Below are 15,393 nucleotides of genomic sequence, written 5' to 3' on the forward strand. Positions count from 1 at the left end.
CTCTTTTCTTCCCCTCCACTTGACTATTGCAGCACCATCCTCTTCTATCCCCTGGCCTACGTTACCAATCCCTTTCCTCTCACTCTCTCAGCCTGACGGTTCTGTGAGCTCGGAGACTGTGGTGACCCCACACTGTCTGAACGAGTGTCTAGGAGGGATGGTGAGATGGTTCAACAGGCGAAGGCTCTTGCTGTCAAGGCTGATTCCCAGGACCCACAGGGTAGAAGGAGAGAATCACTGTTCTCTGCCCTACACACACACACACACACACACACACACACACACACACGTACACACACACACACACACCAATACATTTTTTAAAAGAATGACACATTCTGGGCATCTAATATTTGAAAGAGCACAGAGCAGCACCTCCCCTCACCTCGCAGCATGGCTTGCTACCTGCAGCCTCTCACCGAGCACACAGATCCCCAGGGACATCAGTCTGCTGTCATTCTCTGGTCTTCACACAAGGCTCTAAAGCACAGACGACAGCCTGTGAAACACTCAGACTTGACCTTGAACTTCAGTCTTCACAGACTGCCACGAAAAGACAGGGCTTGATGATGCGCTGTACTTGGTGGGAGCACATTCTAAGAACAGACATTCATCTGGAAGCTCACATAGATTCTCTGAGAATCCCAGAATCTTACAGCGTCTGCAGTACAGACACCGTGGACATCTATAGCACCAGTGACTTCCCAAGCTCAGTGCAGCTTTGGAACCAACAGGGAAGCTCCTGCATATTTCAGGTCCAGTTCCTACACACAGACCCAGAATCACTAGTAGTTCAGCCCAAGACTATGACTTTCCCTAAGGTGCCTTAACAGTTCCCTACAGCTGGTAGGACCTCGGGACCCACAGTTTTAAAACATCTGGGACAAGTTAACACTCTTGAGAATCTGATCTGAGGCATGCACACCAGGTATGGCCAATGCCCTGATGAGGCCGGGGCATGGCTCCTTGCCCAGAGATGGAGACACACCAGTTCAAGAGCAGAGTGAACTGGAGGTGCCCTGGTTTGGAGAGCACAGGCTCCACCTTCCTGGTCTCTGTAGAATACTTTCTATACACCTCGCTCTGTCAGTCATGGGAGGAAGGCAGAGGTTTTGTGGGGTGTGTTTCAGAGCTCAGGTAAGTAAAGGCAGAAGGGACACAGAGCTGCCTTGTCAAGGCCTCTGACCTGGACTATGAGCAGCCTTCCTAGAGTGCAGCTGCTAGACTTCACCCTGTCTCTCTTCCAGGTGGCCCTGCTCAGAGCGCATGCCGGCGAGCACCTGCTGCTTGGAGCCACAAAGAGATCCATGGTGTTCAAGGACGTGCTGCTCCTAGGTGAGGGGGCTGCTGGTCCCAGACAGAGCTGGAGGGGTGGAACCCAGCTAGGTACACCCAGGAAGGAAGAGTATCTCCACATACACGGACCACGCAGGCCGGTCAAAAACATCCCAAACTGGATACACTGTTGCAAGCTGGTAATCCCAGCTACTTAGGAAGCTGAGGCAGGAAGTTTACAAGGTCAAGACATGCCTGGGTGGGTTATGTGGAGGGCTCAAGTCAGCCTGAGAAGCATAACATGACCCTATCTTCAACAAAAATAAAATATAATTTTAAAAAAAATCTAGCAACTATCAGTTGAGATCAATAGAAACAGCACTAGCGAGACCTTAAACTGGCTTGGTTGGGAACAGCACCTGTTGCCAAGATTTGCAATCTGAGTTTAAGCCTAGGGATCCAAGTGGTGGAAAGAAAAAGTAGACTCCTGAGATTGTGCACTGACCTCTGTGCATGCCCCATAATACACAGACTGCTCCCCCAGAATAAATAAACCCTTTCAGTACAACAACCCCAAGATAGTTGCTAGATATTCCCATTTTATAGATGAAGAAAACAGAGGCACAAACAAGTCAAATATGTTAACTAACTATAGCCAGCCATAAATGACAGAACCATTCAGATGGTGTGACCCAAGTCCAGAGTCTATCCCTTGACCTTGACGCGTTAGTGCCTCCCAAGTGGACCTTGGCTTTCCTTCATCTTGAGTCATGCAGATAAAAGGAGTTTGGGGGAACACAAAAAGGCCTCTGAAAAAACTAAGACTTCAGGCGTTCACCTTCCTCCATTGGCCTCAGGTTTCCGATTTGTAAAATGGGCATGGTGACCCCAGTAACTCCTCCCAGGAGCACCAGGCACACAAATCACAGTCAAGGGTGACAAGAGTCAACCAAGGTGACAGTCCCATCTTCCCCCCTCCACCCATCCAGGCAATGACTACATTGTCCCTCGGCACTGCCCAGAGCTAGCAGAGATGAGCCGTGTGTCCATTCGCATCCTCGATGAGCTGGTCCTGCCCTTCCAGGAGCTGCAGATCGATGACAATGAATATGCCTGCCTCAAGGCCATCATCTTCTTCGACCCAGGTACCGTCCTCACCTCCTAGGCTTCGCATCCCCAAACCTATCGTCACGTTCCTGATGGACTCACTTGCCTTATGACACCAGAAGTCATTCATCAACCCCATGAGGCAGACCAGAGTTCCCAGGGAGGAAGGGCTTTGCAGGGCACAGATTGCAAAGGCCTGGGTTTTACTTTTCCTACCTTCCTTCTTGTCCATCATCCCGAGCATCCTTTCTCCCACCCTCCATTACTGCTGCCCTCCTGTCTCTGTTGATCAGCGCTGCAGCTTTCAGCAATACGCATTACTCCTGTCCTGTCAGCGACAGACAGCCTCTTCTACCCTTCACTTGCTGGAATGAGGATACCGAATCCCCTCCCCCACCTTCCTTCAGTCTCTCTCTGTCCTCTCCCTGATGACTGTGCTGACTCTTATCCCTGAGTTTGCACAGTACGTCTGTAGTCAAATCTTTGCACAAAGCCTGCTTTTGTTTCTCATTATCTGAGACTTGCTGTCTTCCCTTACCTGCTGGAGTGCAGGACCGCTGGGCGCTCGGCGCTGTCCTTGGTGCTGGTCCCTGATTTCGCAGAGATGGCCTCTAGCAATTAAAAGCAGCCAAGAGGAAAATGACTGCCATTTATTGAGGCCGCCCAGGTGCGCAGTTTTAAACATTTCATGCAGAGTACATATAGCATGATTCCCGTGAGTTAGGAACCATCTTCACCCCAGATCCAAACAGGGAGAAAGTGTAGAGAGGCTGATTGATTCAGCAAGGTCACACAACTAGGAACCTGAAGAACACAAATTTGTACTTTGGGCTGTTAATTTAGACATGTCTCTCCAACTCACGGTCTTGCTTTCTGCTTGCAATTCCCATTTCCCAGAGGGCAAGGGTCTAGTTCCAGTCCTGTGGTGCAAAACTCTGGGCTGAGAGGGTGGTCATTCCTCAGCCACAGCTGCGATAGTCCTGGCCCCAAGGCAGAGTCAGCAGCTTGGTTGAGGGCAGGGGGACCTAGTCCAGGCCGGTATAGAACAGGTATTCAATAAAGATAATTGACTGAATAAAAGAAAGTGCAAAGTATGGGCGGGGTCTCTTTCTGCCAGAGGAACTGAAGCCTCAGTGGGGTCCCCAGGTGACAGAGAGCAGCAGGCAGGAAAGGGGAGGGGAAACTATCTTGATGTGGCCAGTGCAGGGTCTGGATGGTGGAATCTCATCTGTGGGCCAGAAACCCCAAGTTCACATCATAGTTCTGCCGGCAAATAGTTGCATGAACTGGCTGAGTCTTCCTTGTTTCCCCTTGCCTGAGACAAAGAGAGACTAGGGCTCTCAATAGAAGAGCATCAGCCTAGTGTGTGCAAGACTCTCAGTTTGATCCATAGCACAGCGTAAGACAACTATAAAGAGAAGTGAGACTGTAACGTGAAGTGCCAGGCTTTGTCTCTTTTTAAGCCTGGATCTTAAACCACTATTTGTTCTAGAGGAAGCTAGCTGTTGAGGACCCCAAATTCTTGTCCCAGCACTATCTTGTCCCAGGTTAAGACTCCCTGGTTCATGGGGCTGGAAAGATGGCTTGGCAATTAAGAGGACTGGCTGCTCTTGCAGAGGTTCAATTCCCAGCACCCTCATGGCAGCTCACAACTGTCTGTAACTCCAGTTTCAGGGGATCTGACATCCTTGCACAGATATACACATAGGCAAAACACCAGTACACATAAAATAAGATAAATAAATCATTAATAATAAATTAATTAAGAAAAAAGATTCCCTGTGTTCCAAGGTCAGTAAGTCGCCCAGTTGGAGCCTACAGGTTAGGGGTTTTGGTGCTCCCTGACCACCTCTCCCATTGCAGATGCCAAGGGACTGAGTGACCCGGGCAAGATCAAGCGGCTGCGGTCGCAGGTGCAGGTGAGCCTGGAGGACTACATCAATGACCGTCAGTACGACTCTCGGGGCCGCTTCGGCGAGCTGCTGCTGCTGCTGCCAACCCTACAGAGCATCACCTGGCAGATGATCGAACAGATCCAGTTCATCAAGCTCTTTGGCATGGCCAAGATCGACAACCTGCTGCAGGAGATGCTGCTTGGAGGTCTGGAGCACGGGGCATGGCGGGGGTGTCCTCTCTTTGTTGATCTGTAGTGCTGGCTCTTGGGAGACAGGCTTCTCGTGGACCTACGCTGGCCCTCTAGACTTCAGCGCTTCCTCAGTGGGAGCCTTGGACTATCCGCTTGTGTGTAGGACCTCGGTTTGTCATCAGGAAAAATGTGGAGATAAGGACAGAGGTCCCTTTGTTCAGACACTGAGGGTCTAGCATGAGTCAGTCAATCACTCTTGGAAGGAGGGGAGAATTTCATGGATGTTAAACCCATTAAAAATGGGTTATGTGAGGACCTTTAGCTGAGTCGACCAAGAGATGCCTCCCTGAAGTGGTGTCTAAGACTGGTGGATAAAAATAAGTAGATTTTAATATCTTGAAAAGTATTCCAAGCAGAAGTTATTGGTTCCAAGCTCTGAGCTAAGATTTGTGTAAGAGATGGAGGAGATGAAGGTGGAAATTAATTAGAAACCAAGTCATAAACAGGGCTTGATGGGCCATGATCAAAAATGTCACTTTTGGCCAGGCAGTGGTGGTCCACACATTCCTTTAATTGCAGCTCTTGGAAGGCAGAGAGAGGCAGGTGGATCTCTGAGTTCTGAGCGGAAGGCCAGCCTGGTCTACAAAGTTCCAGGAGAGCCAGGTATGCGTAGAGAAACCATGTCTTGAAAAGAAGAATGAGTTTTATATAGGAGCAAACTGTGTAATTCCAGCAACAGAGAAGCTGAGGCAGGAGGACAGTGGATTTGTGAGGCAGCCTGGGAAATATAATGAGGCTTTGGAAAGAAAGAATGAGAGAAAAGAAGGAAGGAAGAAAAGGAAGGAAGGAGAAAAGAGGGAGGAAGGAAGGAAGGGAGGGAGGGAGGGAGGTGGGGAAGGAAGAAGAAAGAAAGGGAGGGAGGGAAGATAGGAAGAAAAATGGGGAATGGAATTGTGTTTTATTCTCTCTGCAACTCTTGTCAAGAGACTGAAAATGCAGCTAAATTTTAAACAGGCCAGTCTGATTTAGGGGTCAATAGTGAATTACAGGGGGCAGTGGAAGCGCCCAGGAATGTTACTCTCTTCTGCCATCTGAGACAATGGTGGCTGAAAATGTGGAGGTAGAGCAGGCAGAGAAGGAGAGGCTCTCTGGATGCCACGGATGCTGAAGCAGGGAGTGACAGAAGAGAAAAAGTAAAGGGTCAAGTTCTGCTTTGAGTGGCAGAAACAATGGTGGAATAATTTACTGGCAAGGAAGATGGGGGGACGACTTGAATCTGGGTCTCGGGTGGTGAGCAAATGACCCAGAAGATCCATCTGGACTTGACAGGAGAGGTGTGTTGGATATTCAAATGGGACAAACCTCGACTGTGAGTCGATGGCCCAGCAATAGAGGAAAGGCAGCCTTGGGTTTTCTAGCATCAGAAGTCAGAAGCTGTGTCATAGAAGGCTTTAGAAAAGACCCATCAGGGGCATGGGAGAAAGGCAGGAAAATTATAGAGTAAAAAAAAAAAAAGGTGTGCTTTCAGGATGACAGGGCTACAGTGGGGTTAAATGAGGGGAGGAGAGAGGAAGGGGGAAAGGTACGCTAAAGGAAGAAAAGGGAGGGGAGGGTGTGGGGAAGGGACGAAGTTAGAAATCAATGAAGGACTAGGAGAGAGAGAGGAGAGTGGAAGCTTGCAGGGTCTCGGTCCTTTGCTGTGAGCAGCATCAGAGGGTTTGGGGGATGGAAACCAGGTGTGGAGAGCATCACAGAGTAGGCACCGGGCGAATGGGAGAGTGATGAAGCAGAGACAGGGCAGACAAGCCTTGGATGGTGCTCCCCACGCAGCGTAGCTGAGCCAGAGCTGAGGTTGGCTGTGAGACGGTAACTCTAACCACAGACCACGATCACCCCTCAGGTCTAGCCCCTCAACAGATAGGTCTGCGGTGGGTGACAGAGTCAGTATGAGAAGTAGAACCGGAGGCTGGAGAAGCGATGCAGGGTGCAGCCACCTCCTGATGGAAGCCAAGGCTCTCTGCCCCCGCACTGTTGCTATTTGGAGAGGCGTGGTTCTTCTGAGCAGAGATGTTCTGCGTGTTGTTTAGCTGCACGTCTGTCCTGTGTCCGTGAGATATGAGTAGAATCTCTCCAGGAATCACAATAAAAAATATCTCCAGAAACTGTCTTCCAGAAGAGGACAAAATCACCCCACCTGAGGACCACTGTCAGGCAGGAACTCAGTGCATTCTCAGCGACCCTGTGAGCTGGCGGCTGTGGTGGCTCAGGTGCCATTGCCACCAGCATCAGGAGTTGTGGTCTGTTCGCCAGACACATTTGGGCGAGATAATCCCTCTGGATACTGTTATTCCATCTGTAGTATGGATGATAATGGTGTTCATTCTCTAGAACTAACAGGAGGATGAAATTGTGTAAAGAATTGAAAGTGCCATAAGCCAGTGCCCAGGACAAGATAGGCGCCCACTGACCATTTTACCATGAAACCAAAGAGCTCACTCATTGTATTTAAACTCAGAAGTGCTGGTTTCTTTCAAGCCACGAAGCCCACAGACACGCCTGGTGATTTTCACATTTCTAGGCGGACCGCCACACTGGGGAAATGATGCCACAAGGCTGTGGTTCTTTCCCAAGACTTCTGGTTCTGACTGATGCCCTCGTTTCCGTCTACAGGGTCGGCCAGTGATGCACCCCACGCCCACCACCCCCTGCACCCTCACCTGATGCAGGAACACATGGGCACCAATGTCATAGTTGCCAACACGATGCCCTCTCACCTCAGCAATGGACAGATGTGTGAGTGGCCCCGACCCAGGGGGCAGGCAGGTGGGCAGCCTGGGGTCTACCCTGTAAGGGGTAAGGAGGGGGGGACCTAAGAAAGGAGGCAAGGGAAGATTGCGTCTAGAAGGTGGAACCAAGAACACAGTTCTCTGTGTTCCAGAGCAAGGAATGGGGGTGGGGATAAGGGTGTTGTTGGTTAAAGCTCTTTATTCAGTGAGGCTATGCATTCAGCAAGGTGACGGACAATGTCTACCAAATGAGGCAAGCCACTAGGTGAGGGGACCGTTGAGCTTGTTTGTTGGGCTGAGATTTCCATTAGATGAAATCGTCCACCGGGTGAAAGTGTTCGTTGAAATAGGGCTGGCCTGATGAATGACGCCATCCTCTGGGCAGCTGAAAGAGACTGGCAGTTCAGTAGGACTGCCCACTAGGCTACGGCCATCCTCTGAGGGGAAATCGTCAGTGACTAATCGTCAATGGGATGAGGTGGCCACTGGGATGAAAGGGATTTCATTGAGTTTGGTCTTGGGAAAGTTGTCTTCAAAATGAAAGTAGCCACGCAGGTGAAAGTCACTCACCCAAACTGCGATGGGAATGAAGCCTCTTCGTTTGTGTTACTCTTCTCCCAAAGACTGAAGACATGCCAGTTTCAAACCAGTTAGCTCAAGGCCTCAGTTTCTGCTCTTTCTTCTGAGTCAGAATATTTTTATCACACTTTGTATTCCCTTTGGGAACAGTCACACCTGGGCCCTGGCCTGGGAAAAGCAGCCTGAGTCTCCGTATCAAACGGTGGACAGATGGCTGGGAGGACTTCATAGAACGTAGAAGTTTGAGCTGTAACAACCTTAGGAATTGGATCCGTCATCTTATTTTATATAATGTCTCAGCAGGTGGGAGGGCTTTCCCAGGCTCTTTGGTTATTCCCACAAAGGCTGGAATCTTGAGTGACTTCTATTTCTTTCTCCCTTCAGCCACCCCTGAGACTCCACAGCCATCACCACCAAGTGGCTCAGGATCTGAACCCTACAAGCTTCTGCCTGGAGCCATTGCCACCATTGTCAAGCCTCCCTCTGCCATCCCCCAGCCAACTATCACCAAGCAAGAAGTCATCTAGCAAGCCGCTGGGGGTCAGGGGTTCTGCTGGCTCACACCCTCAGAGAGCACCTGGGTGTAACTTAGTCACAGCAAGGAAGATGTGACAAAAGGGGCCGTTCCCAGAGCAACCATGGAAAGGGTGCAGAGCCCAAAACCATGGGCTGAATTCCACATGCATTGCCACCCCTGACCCCACACCCCGGAGGGCAGGGCTTTGCCTTGAGGAGCCCCCAGCTGGGAAGTTTTCTGCTGCCTGGACCACTTTTCCCAAGTTGAAGCCACTGTCTTCATCTTCATCCGTATCTTCCCTCAGCTTCTTCTCCCCGAAGGATGACTGTCTGCAGATGTTGCAGGACCTTGTTGAAACACAGCTCCCTTTCCCTCCCGCTGCTGGGGCCTCTTCCTTCCTGGTGCTGGTCAGGGGTCTGGATGCAAAGCTCCTGAGGCTGAGTCAGCTTGCAGTGTGGTACTCCTCTCTTCCAACCTCAGGCGACCCCCTTTCCCATCCTCCACTGTTACCTTCCTCAGCCATTCTGTCTTCTCCAAAGCCACCTCTCGGGAGGCTGAGAAAGATGTGGCAACCATTTCCCCATTCATGCTGAGAACCTTTTGTAAGCACTGACCCGGGTGAGGCAGAGGGTAGGAGTCACCACCTCTCTCCCCACTCTGCCAACACCAGCATGATTCTTCCCTCCCGTACTAGGCTATACCTTTGGAGCGATGAGCCCTATGGCTTCCTATAGCAGAGAGTCATCCAAGGGGAGACAATTGCAACAGAATGTAGAGAGATGTTGGGAGCCATGGGGAAAGCATCTAGAGAGAGGCAAGCTCTGCCTCTGTCCTTTGAGAGGAAAGAGTGGGCTTCTGGCTAGCACAGCAGGTGACAGACCAGTTTCCAGGAGCCTGAATGAAGGCTCAGGGGTAAGAAACATAGTGTGGGAGGGAGACAATGAAGAAATCCGTTTCCATAGCACTGAGATGGGACACACACTGGGGACTATGGAACCTTGAATGCTAGACTGAAGTCAGAAGTAGCTGCGGTGTGGTGCTGTCAGAAGCTGAACACATCCTGCAGAGGTAGGGCTACTGAGACGGAGTAAGGAGGCCAGACTAGAGCCTGGGGCTGGGACAAAGCAATGGATCAGGGCCGTCCCCAGGGCCTGTCAAGCTCTCTCATACTCCCAGATGGTGCCATAGGCATTGACATCCACTATCTCATAGAATCTTCAGAAGATTAAAGTACAGGATCTTAACTGCCTCATAGGAAGCTCTTGTCTCCCCTGTGATGGAGCTCAGAGATTTCACCATCCTTTACCAGTATCAACGCCAGAGGCTTGCTCTTTCCAGAACGTGTCAGCTAGAGGGTGTTCTAAAGTCCCACTGGAAATCAAGAATCCTGTTTGCTGAGAAGTAGCCGAGCGGATTCGTGACTCCTGTCCTTTACTCTCCCCAAGTGTGAGTGAGGAGCAGCAAGGGTGTGGTTCCTGGAAGAGGGACTGGTCTAGTCTGGGAGTCCAGGGCTGAGATAGTCTGGGTGAGGGGCAGGAGAGGGATAAGAAAGCCTGGGCCAGGCTTGCTTGAGAAGCTGCATGCAAGCTGCATCCTGGAACTGCTAATCCCCAGCAGTCAGCACTTAGCCACTGCCTGACTCTGGATGGCTTTGAGGAGCCCCTACAAAGTGCCACTGACCAATGTTTCCAAGGCTGGAGGTGTGATAAGCAGGAGGAAAGAGCCATAAGATTAACTATCATGTTCCATCAGGGCTGGCACTTCTGAGTGGGTGGAGCTAGCATCCCAGTGTCCAGAAATCCCAACTTCAGTGATAGGGTCCTCTGTAAAACGGAGGGGTACTGGGGCCACCTGCTTAAAGAAAAAGAACACCACAGTCCGGGATGGTCAGGATGGGTTGTCCTTAATCCCTTAGGCTATGTCTTGGGTCTCAGGACAGACTTGTCCATGCTCAGAGCCCTCAAGGCTTCCTTGGCCATCCTCACTCCAGTGCTCCCAGAGGCTCCAGGCAGATCGCTCAAACTGCTCTGGTGGACAGCTAGCCTCCTCCTGGACATTGCCTCCCACTCTTTGCCTCTCCATCCCCAGTGATGTTCATGAGAGGGGTAGGAAATGTTGACCTTCAGGGGTAGCAGTCTTCTGGTGTAGGGGTCAGCCGTTGCCCCCGTCCATCCTTTCTGAAGGAGAAATCCATTCCACACTAATAGCTATTACAATATGGGAAACGTGAAATAAAAGTTTACCCTTCTGATTATAAGCTGAGGACACTATGTTGGAGTTTTTTCCTTCTGAGTTTTGGTCCTGCTATAATACGATGGACTAAGTACAAGCTGGTGGTAGAGAAAGGTGGGTGCTAAGCTTTTCCCCCGAGACCACTCTCCTTTGTTCAGGGAACTCTCAGAAGCTTCCAGCATTCAGGAGGCTTTCCTGAAGTGGACACAAGAGAAGGGAGGATTGGACACAGATGTCCTTGCTTTCTTGTGACAACCACGCCATTCACCCTGGCCGTTCTCTGTGGCCTACCCTGGTAATAGAAATAGTGAACTTCGTACCCAGCATTCATAAAGTACCCCCCCTCAGACTAGTTTGCACATGCAAACATCACTGGGGTCCCACACTGAGCCCCAAATCCCACCATTACTGCCTAAGGGGTCAAAAAAACCTTCAAAAATCTCAAAATAGGTTCTTATTCTTGTGTTTTAGCATAATTTTATCCAAAAATAATAAATGGCACGTATGTTTTCTAAGCCCTTGTATTGGTGTCTTTTTTCCCCTTGGTGTCAGAATAAGAGTCTGGGACATTCGTGCTGGGTAAGATTGCCTCCTTTTCAGTCTTCCTGCCTAGAGCTTAAACTTTATGGATAATCTCCTATCATATAGATGGCAAAACTGAGGCTCAGGGAGGTGATTTTCTTTGAAAAGCAGAGGGAGAAATCCCATCCCACCCCACCCCATCTGTGCGTGTGTGTGTGTGTGTGCGCGCGTGCTTGCGTGTGTGTGTGTGTGTGTGTGTGTGTGCTTGCGTGTGTGTGTGTGTGTGTGTGAGTGTGTGTGTGTGTGTGTGTGAACATGCACGCGTGTGCTTTTGCATTTGCATGTGGAAGACTGCACGTGTATATGTGCTGATGCCCAGGGAGGGCAGAGAATGATTTCCTGTGTTTTTTGTGTGTTGTTTCAAGGGCATCATCCATCTTGTTTCTGGAGACAAGGTCTCTCACTGGCATGGAGTCCACTGATTAGGCTAGGCTAGTGGCCAGCAAACCCCGGCAAAGGATCTGTTTGTCTTCATCACTGGGATTGAAAGCTTTTGCCAGGGCCTAGGGAGATGGCTCATGGATGAAGAGCACCAACTGCTCTCCCAGAGGACCAGGGTTCAATTCCTGGCACCCACACGATGGTTCACAACCGTCTATAGCTCCAGTTCCAGGAAATCCAACTCCCCCTTCTGGCCTCCAAAGGCACCAAACACAAATGTGGTACACAGGCACACATGCAGGGAAAACACTCGTGCACATTAAATATTTTTAAAGTATGTGACTCCACACCTAGCCTTGATACATGGGTTCTGGGGATTGAACTCAGTTCCTCATGTTTACAAGACAAGCGCTTTACTAACGGATCTACTTTCCCAGCCCCAACCTTGGTAGCAGGTGTATGGGGAGAGCAAAAGCGGGTCTTCCCTCCTAAACAGGGAAGGGATGAGAGAGAGGACGTGCAAAGATTTGGAAGACTAGTCAGAGGCTCCAAGATGGAGCTCTTCTAGGGGCCACCTCAATCTTTGAGACACATGGACGTAATAAGATGTAACAAGAGCAAGAATAACCAAGTGGTATGTGTGTGTGTGCGTGACCATCTCCAGCCAGGCCGCTAGTCATCTTGGTCCCTTCCTCTTAGGTATGCTGATAGGTCATTCGTGCTACCTGAGACTTTCTTTGGCTCCTCAGGCTGCCTGTCACTCAGTGCTCTCTGTGTTTCTGGCCCTACTGTGAGCACTGAGGCCCTGCTGGGGATGCTAGGGTAAGAAGCTTCTGGTTCGTGTGTTGGAAAAGAACCTTTAAGGGAGAGCTGGCAGGAAGAGCCCCCTAGAAGGCCCAGGTCTCAGTCAGCCTGTAGTGATCTGTCCGGCCCCTACAGATCACATCCCCGCATTTGTGAGGGCTGAGCTAGAGCCAGCATGTGGAAGCTGGGTACCCACTTCTCTTCCCAACTCTTTTCCTGATATTGTCAGTGATCTAAAACTGGCCACAGTGGGTCATCTCACCATCACAACTGACCAATGGGACAGCAGGGCTCTTCTCATGGAAAACCCATGTATCCAGCACCCCAGAGCATCCAGGGATGGGGGACCTTCTGATGCCCAGCTACAGTGGCGTTTGTAGCTCTTTGCAGTCAGTGCCGTGCAGGGCAGATTGCAGGGCAGACCGCTCCACTTCCGCAAACCCCAGCTGTAAACCAGGGGTACTGACTGCAGGGAGGTTACCCTCAAACAGTTTCTGAGGAGAGACTAGCCATTCACTTTCCATCTTCAGGGGCACCCACTAACTGCCCTTCTTGGGTCCCGGGGTCACTTCCAGCTTCCTGTCCCTCCCCTTAGCCCTGAACACCAGGAAATGTTTGGATGATGTTGCAATAAGCTGTTTCCACTCCTGCCAACATGGCTGTGGGGGTGGGGACCGGAGGAGAACATTTTGGCCCTAAACTGTGCTTAATAAATCCATATCAAAACCATAAACCTCAGACTGCCATAAATTCCCCGACCTTGGTTCCTCCACCTCACCTGCCCTTTGCCCTCCAGGCTCAGTGTAGGCAGTCAGAGCCTCGAATTTGGTTCCCATTTCAGCTGCTAAACAATATCCGGAAGGTGGCAAACAGTAGTACCCTCATTCTGAGACAGTAAAACCCCAAGTGAGAAAAGTGAAGAAACTACAGGCTGACTGAGACCTGGGCCTTCTAGGGGGCTCTTCCTGCCAGCCCTCCCTTAAAGGTTCTTTTCCAACACACGAACCAGAAGCTTCTTACCCTAGCATCCCCAGCAGGGCCTCAGTGCTCACAGTAGGGCCAGAAACACAGAGAGCACTGAGTGACAGGAAGCCTGAGGAGCCAAAGAAAGTCTCAGGTAGCACGAATGACCTATCATCCCAAATTGACGAGACTGCCACCTTCCTCCGTTGTCGAGCCCAGATCACCTTTGATTGACATTTCTCCTGTCTGTGTATCTGTCCAAGCTGAGGTCCAAGAGACCAAGGTCCCAGAATCCCTTACAGCTGTTTGATGGTGGAGTAGGGTCATGATGTCAAGTCAATGTTCCTGGAATGCTTCCTCTTTGCGCCTACCTTGCCGGGCATAATGAAATTCCACCACTCTCTGAGCAGCTACTGTTCTGTCATATAAGTCAAGGAGCAGGCTCAGGAGAAGAAAGGGACTTGCCAAAGGCTCTTAACTGGTGTGACAGCTGATCAGGTGCCCATTGTCTGACTCCAGAGGCCACCACGAGGACACTGGGGAGCCACTGATGACTCAGTCCTTGTGCAGTGGGCATAGTGGGAAGAACCCTGGAAAGTGACAAAGGTCAACGGGCAAAGACCCAGGATGAGGCGTTCTGGGATTACAGAGAAGTAGCGCCATGAGGCGCCTCCCTCCCAGAGCTCATCTTGCTCACGTGTAGAGGAACAGCAACACGTAGCTCACTCACTGTTGAGGGCCAAGGAGGGGCAGCGAGCTGGGAAGGAGGGAGAGACTGCTGGTGCCGGGGGAAAGGGAGTGGCACGCGTGTAGATGGAAAGCTACTCAGAGGCTAAAGCGGGGCAGACGAAAAGTCCACTTGAGGTGGAGTTGAAGCCCGAGAAGCCAATGACGGCCTACCGACAGGAGGAGGTCAGCATTCCCCATCTGCGTCTGAGCCGCAGCACAGGCCACTTGGACCTCTCCACCCTTGAGCATTTTCTTCAGTTCATAAACATTCTCTTTAGACTCAAAATAGCCACTGACACAAACAGGAAGTGACTCCAAAACTAAGGTGGAAAGGAAACTAACTTTATGCCGTAGGCAGAAATAACTGGGCAAAGTTCTACTTTCATTTCTTTCTGCGTGCTTGTTTGTTTTAAGTTTTTAGTTTTTGAGACTCTGTCTCCTGAGTACAGACTGAGAGTCTGAGCTGGTCTCATTCTTTAAGGCAGGAGGATGACTTAAGTCTGTGAGTTTTCAGCAAGCCTGGGCACCATGGTAAGACCTGCTCTCAAAAATAAAGGGGGATGGGTGACTGACAAGCATCACAAAGATATCAAAGGCATCTTCTCACCCAGTGGGAAGCTTTTCCTTGGAGTTTTCAGAAGGAAAGACCAGATGGCCGGTGGTGGCACACGCCCTTAATCCCAGCTCTCACAAGGCAGAGGCAGGGAGATCTCTGTGAGTTTGAGGCCACCCTAGTCTACGGAGTGAATTTCAGGATAGCCAGAACTACACAGAGAAACCCTATCTTGGAGAAAAAAGAAAAGAAAAACAAACAAAGACCAGAAAAGGGGCAGACATTGGGGACCATGTCACCTGATGCATTCCCATGACTCTGTTAAATCTCCCAGCATCCCTCATCTTACATCTAGAAGCATACTTGCTTGTCTGCTCACAGGGGTGGGGACTCAGATGATGGACAGAGGAGTCCTGGAGGACAGTGGCCAGTGTATGTGTTTGGAAGGTCGCTGTGGGGCTGGAGAGGTGGCTCAGTGGTTAAGAGCACTGCTTGTTCTTCCAGAGGACCCGGGTTCAATCCCTAGCACCCACATGGCAGCTCACAACTGTCTGTAACACCAGTTCCAGGGAACCCAACACCCATGGCAAAACCACCAAAGCATATAAAATAAGATAAATTTTTAAAAATACCGATGCCTATACAATACTGGTCTTCTAAACCTTAACATTTGAGGGGAAAGCCACAATGGGCCAGGTGAAGCGGAGAGTGTGCTACCGTGGTGGAAAGACTGGGGTACTCCGCCACGTGTCTGCACTGCAGTAACTTCAGAAGAGGGGAGAACAGCCTAAAGGTTCGT

General features: G+C 50.5%; 1 protein-coding gene across 3 annotated transcripts in view; it reads left to right on the forward strand.

Annotated features, from left to right (window-relative positions):
- The window catches only part of Hnf4a (hepatocyte nuclear factor 4 alpha), a 64,276-nt gene extending 53,179 nt beyond the window's left edge, over positions 1-11,097 (forward strand). For 2 of the 3 annotated variants that reach the window (XM_075962973.1, XM_075962971.1), the window contains exons 6-10: positions 1,248-1,335; positions 2,265-2,420; positions 4,246-4,482; positions 7,139-7,291; positions 8,218-11,097. In XM_075962973.1, the coding sequence (XP_075819088.1) occupies positions 1,248-1,335; positions 2,265-2,420; positions 4,246-4,482; positions 7,139-7,291; positions 8,218-8,360 (777 nt within the window). In that variant the 3' untranslated portion in view covers positions 8,361-11,097. The remainder of the gene's footprint in view (positions 1-1,247; positions 1,336-2,264; positions 2,421-4,245; positions 4,483-7,138; positions 7,292-8,217) is intronic. The other variant, XM_075962972.1, reaches the window with a different exon arrangement.
- Positions 11,098-15,393: the final 4,296 nt, after the last annotated feature.

This window comes from Microtus pennsylvanicus, chromosome 2 (assembly GCF_037038515.1).
Source record: "Microtus pennsylvanicus isolate mMicPen1 chromosome 2, mMicPen1.hap1, whole genome shotgun sequence".
Taxonomy (NCBI): Eukaryota; Metazoa; Chordata; class Mammalia; order Rodentia; family Cricetidae; genus Microtus; species Microtus pennsylvanicus.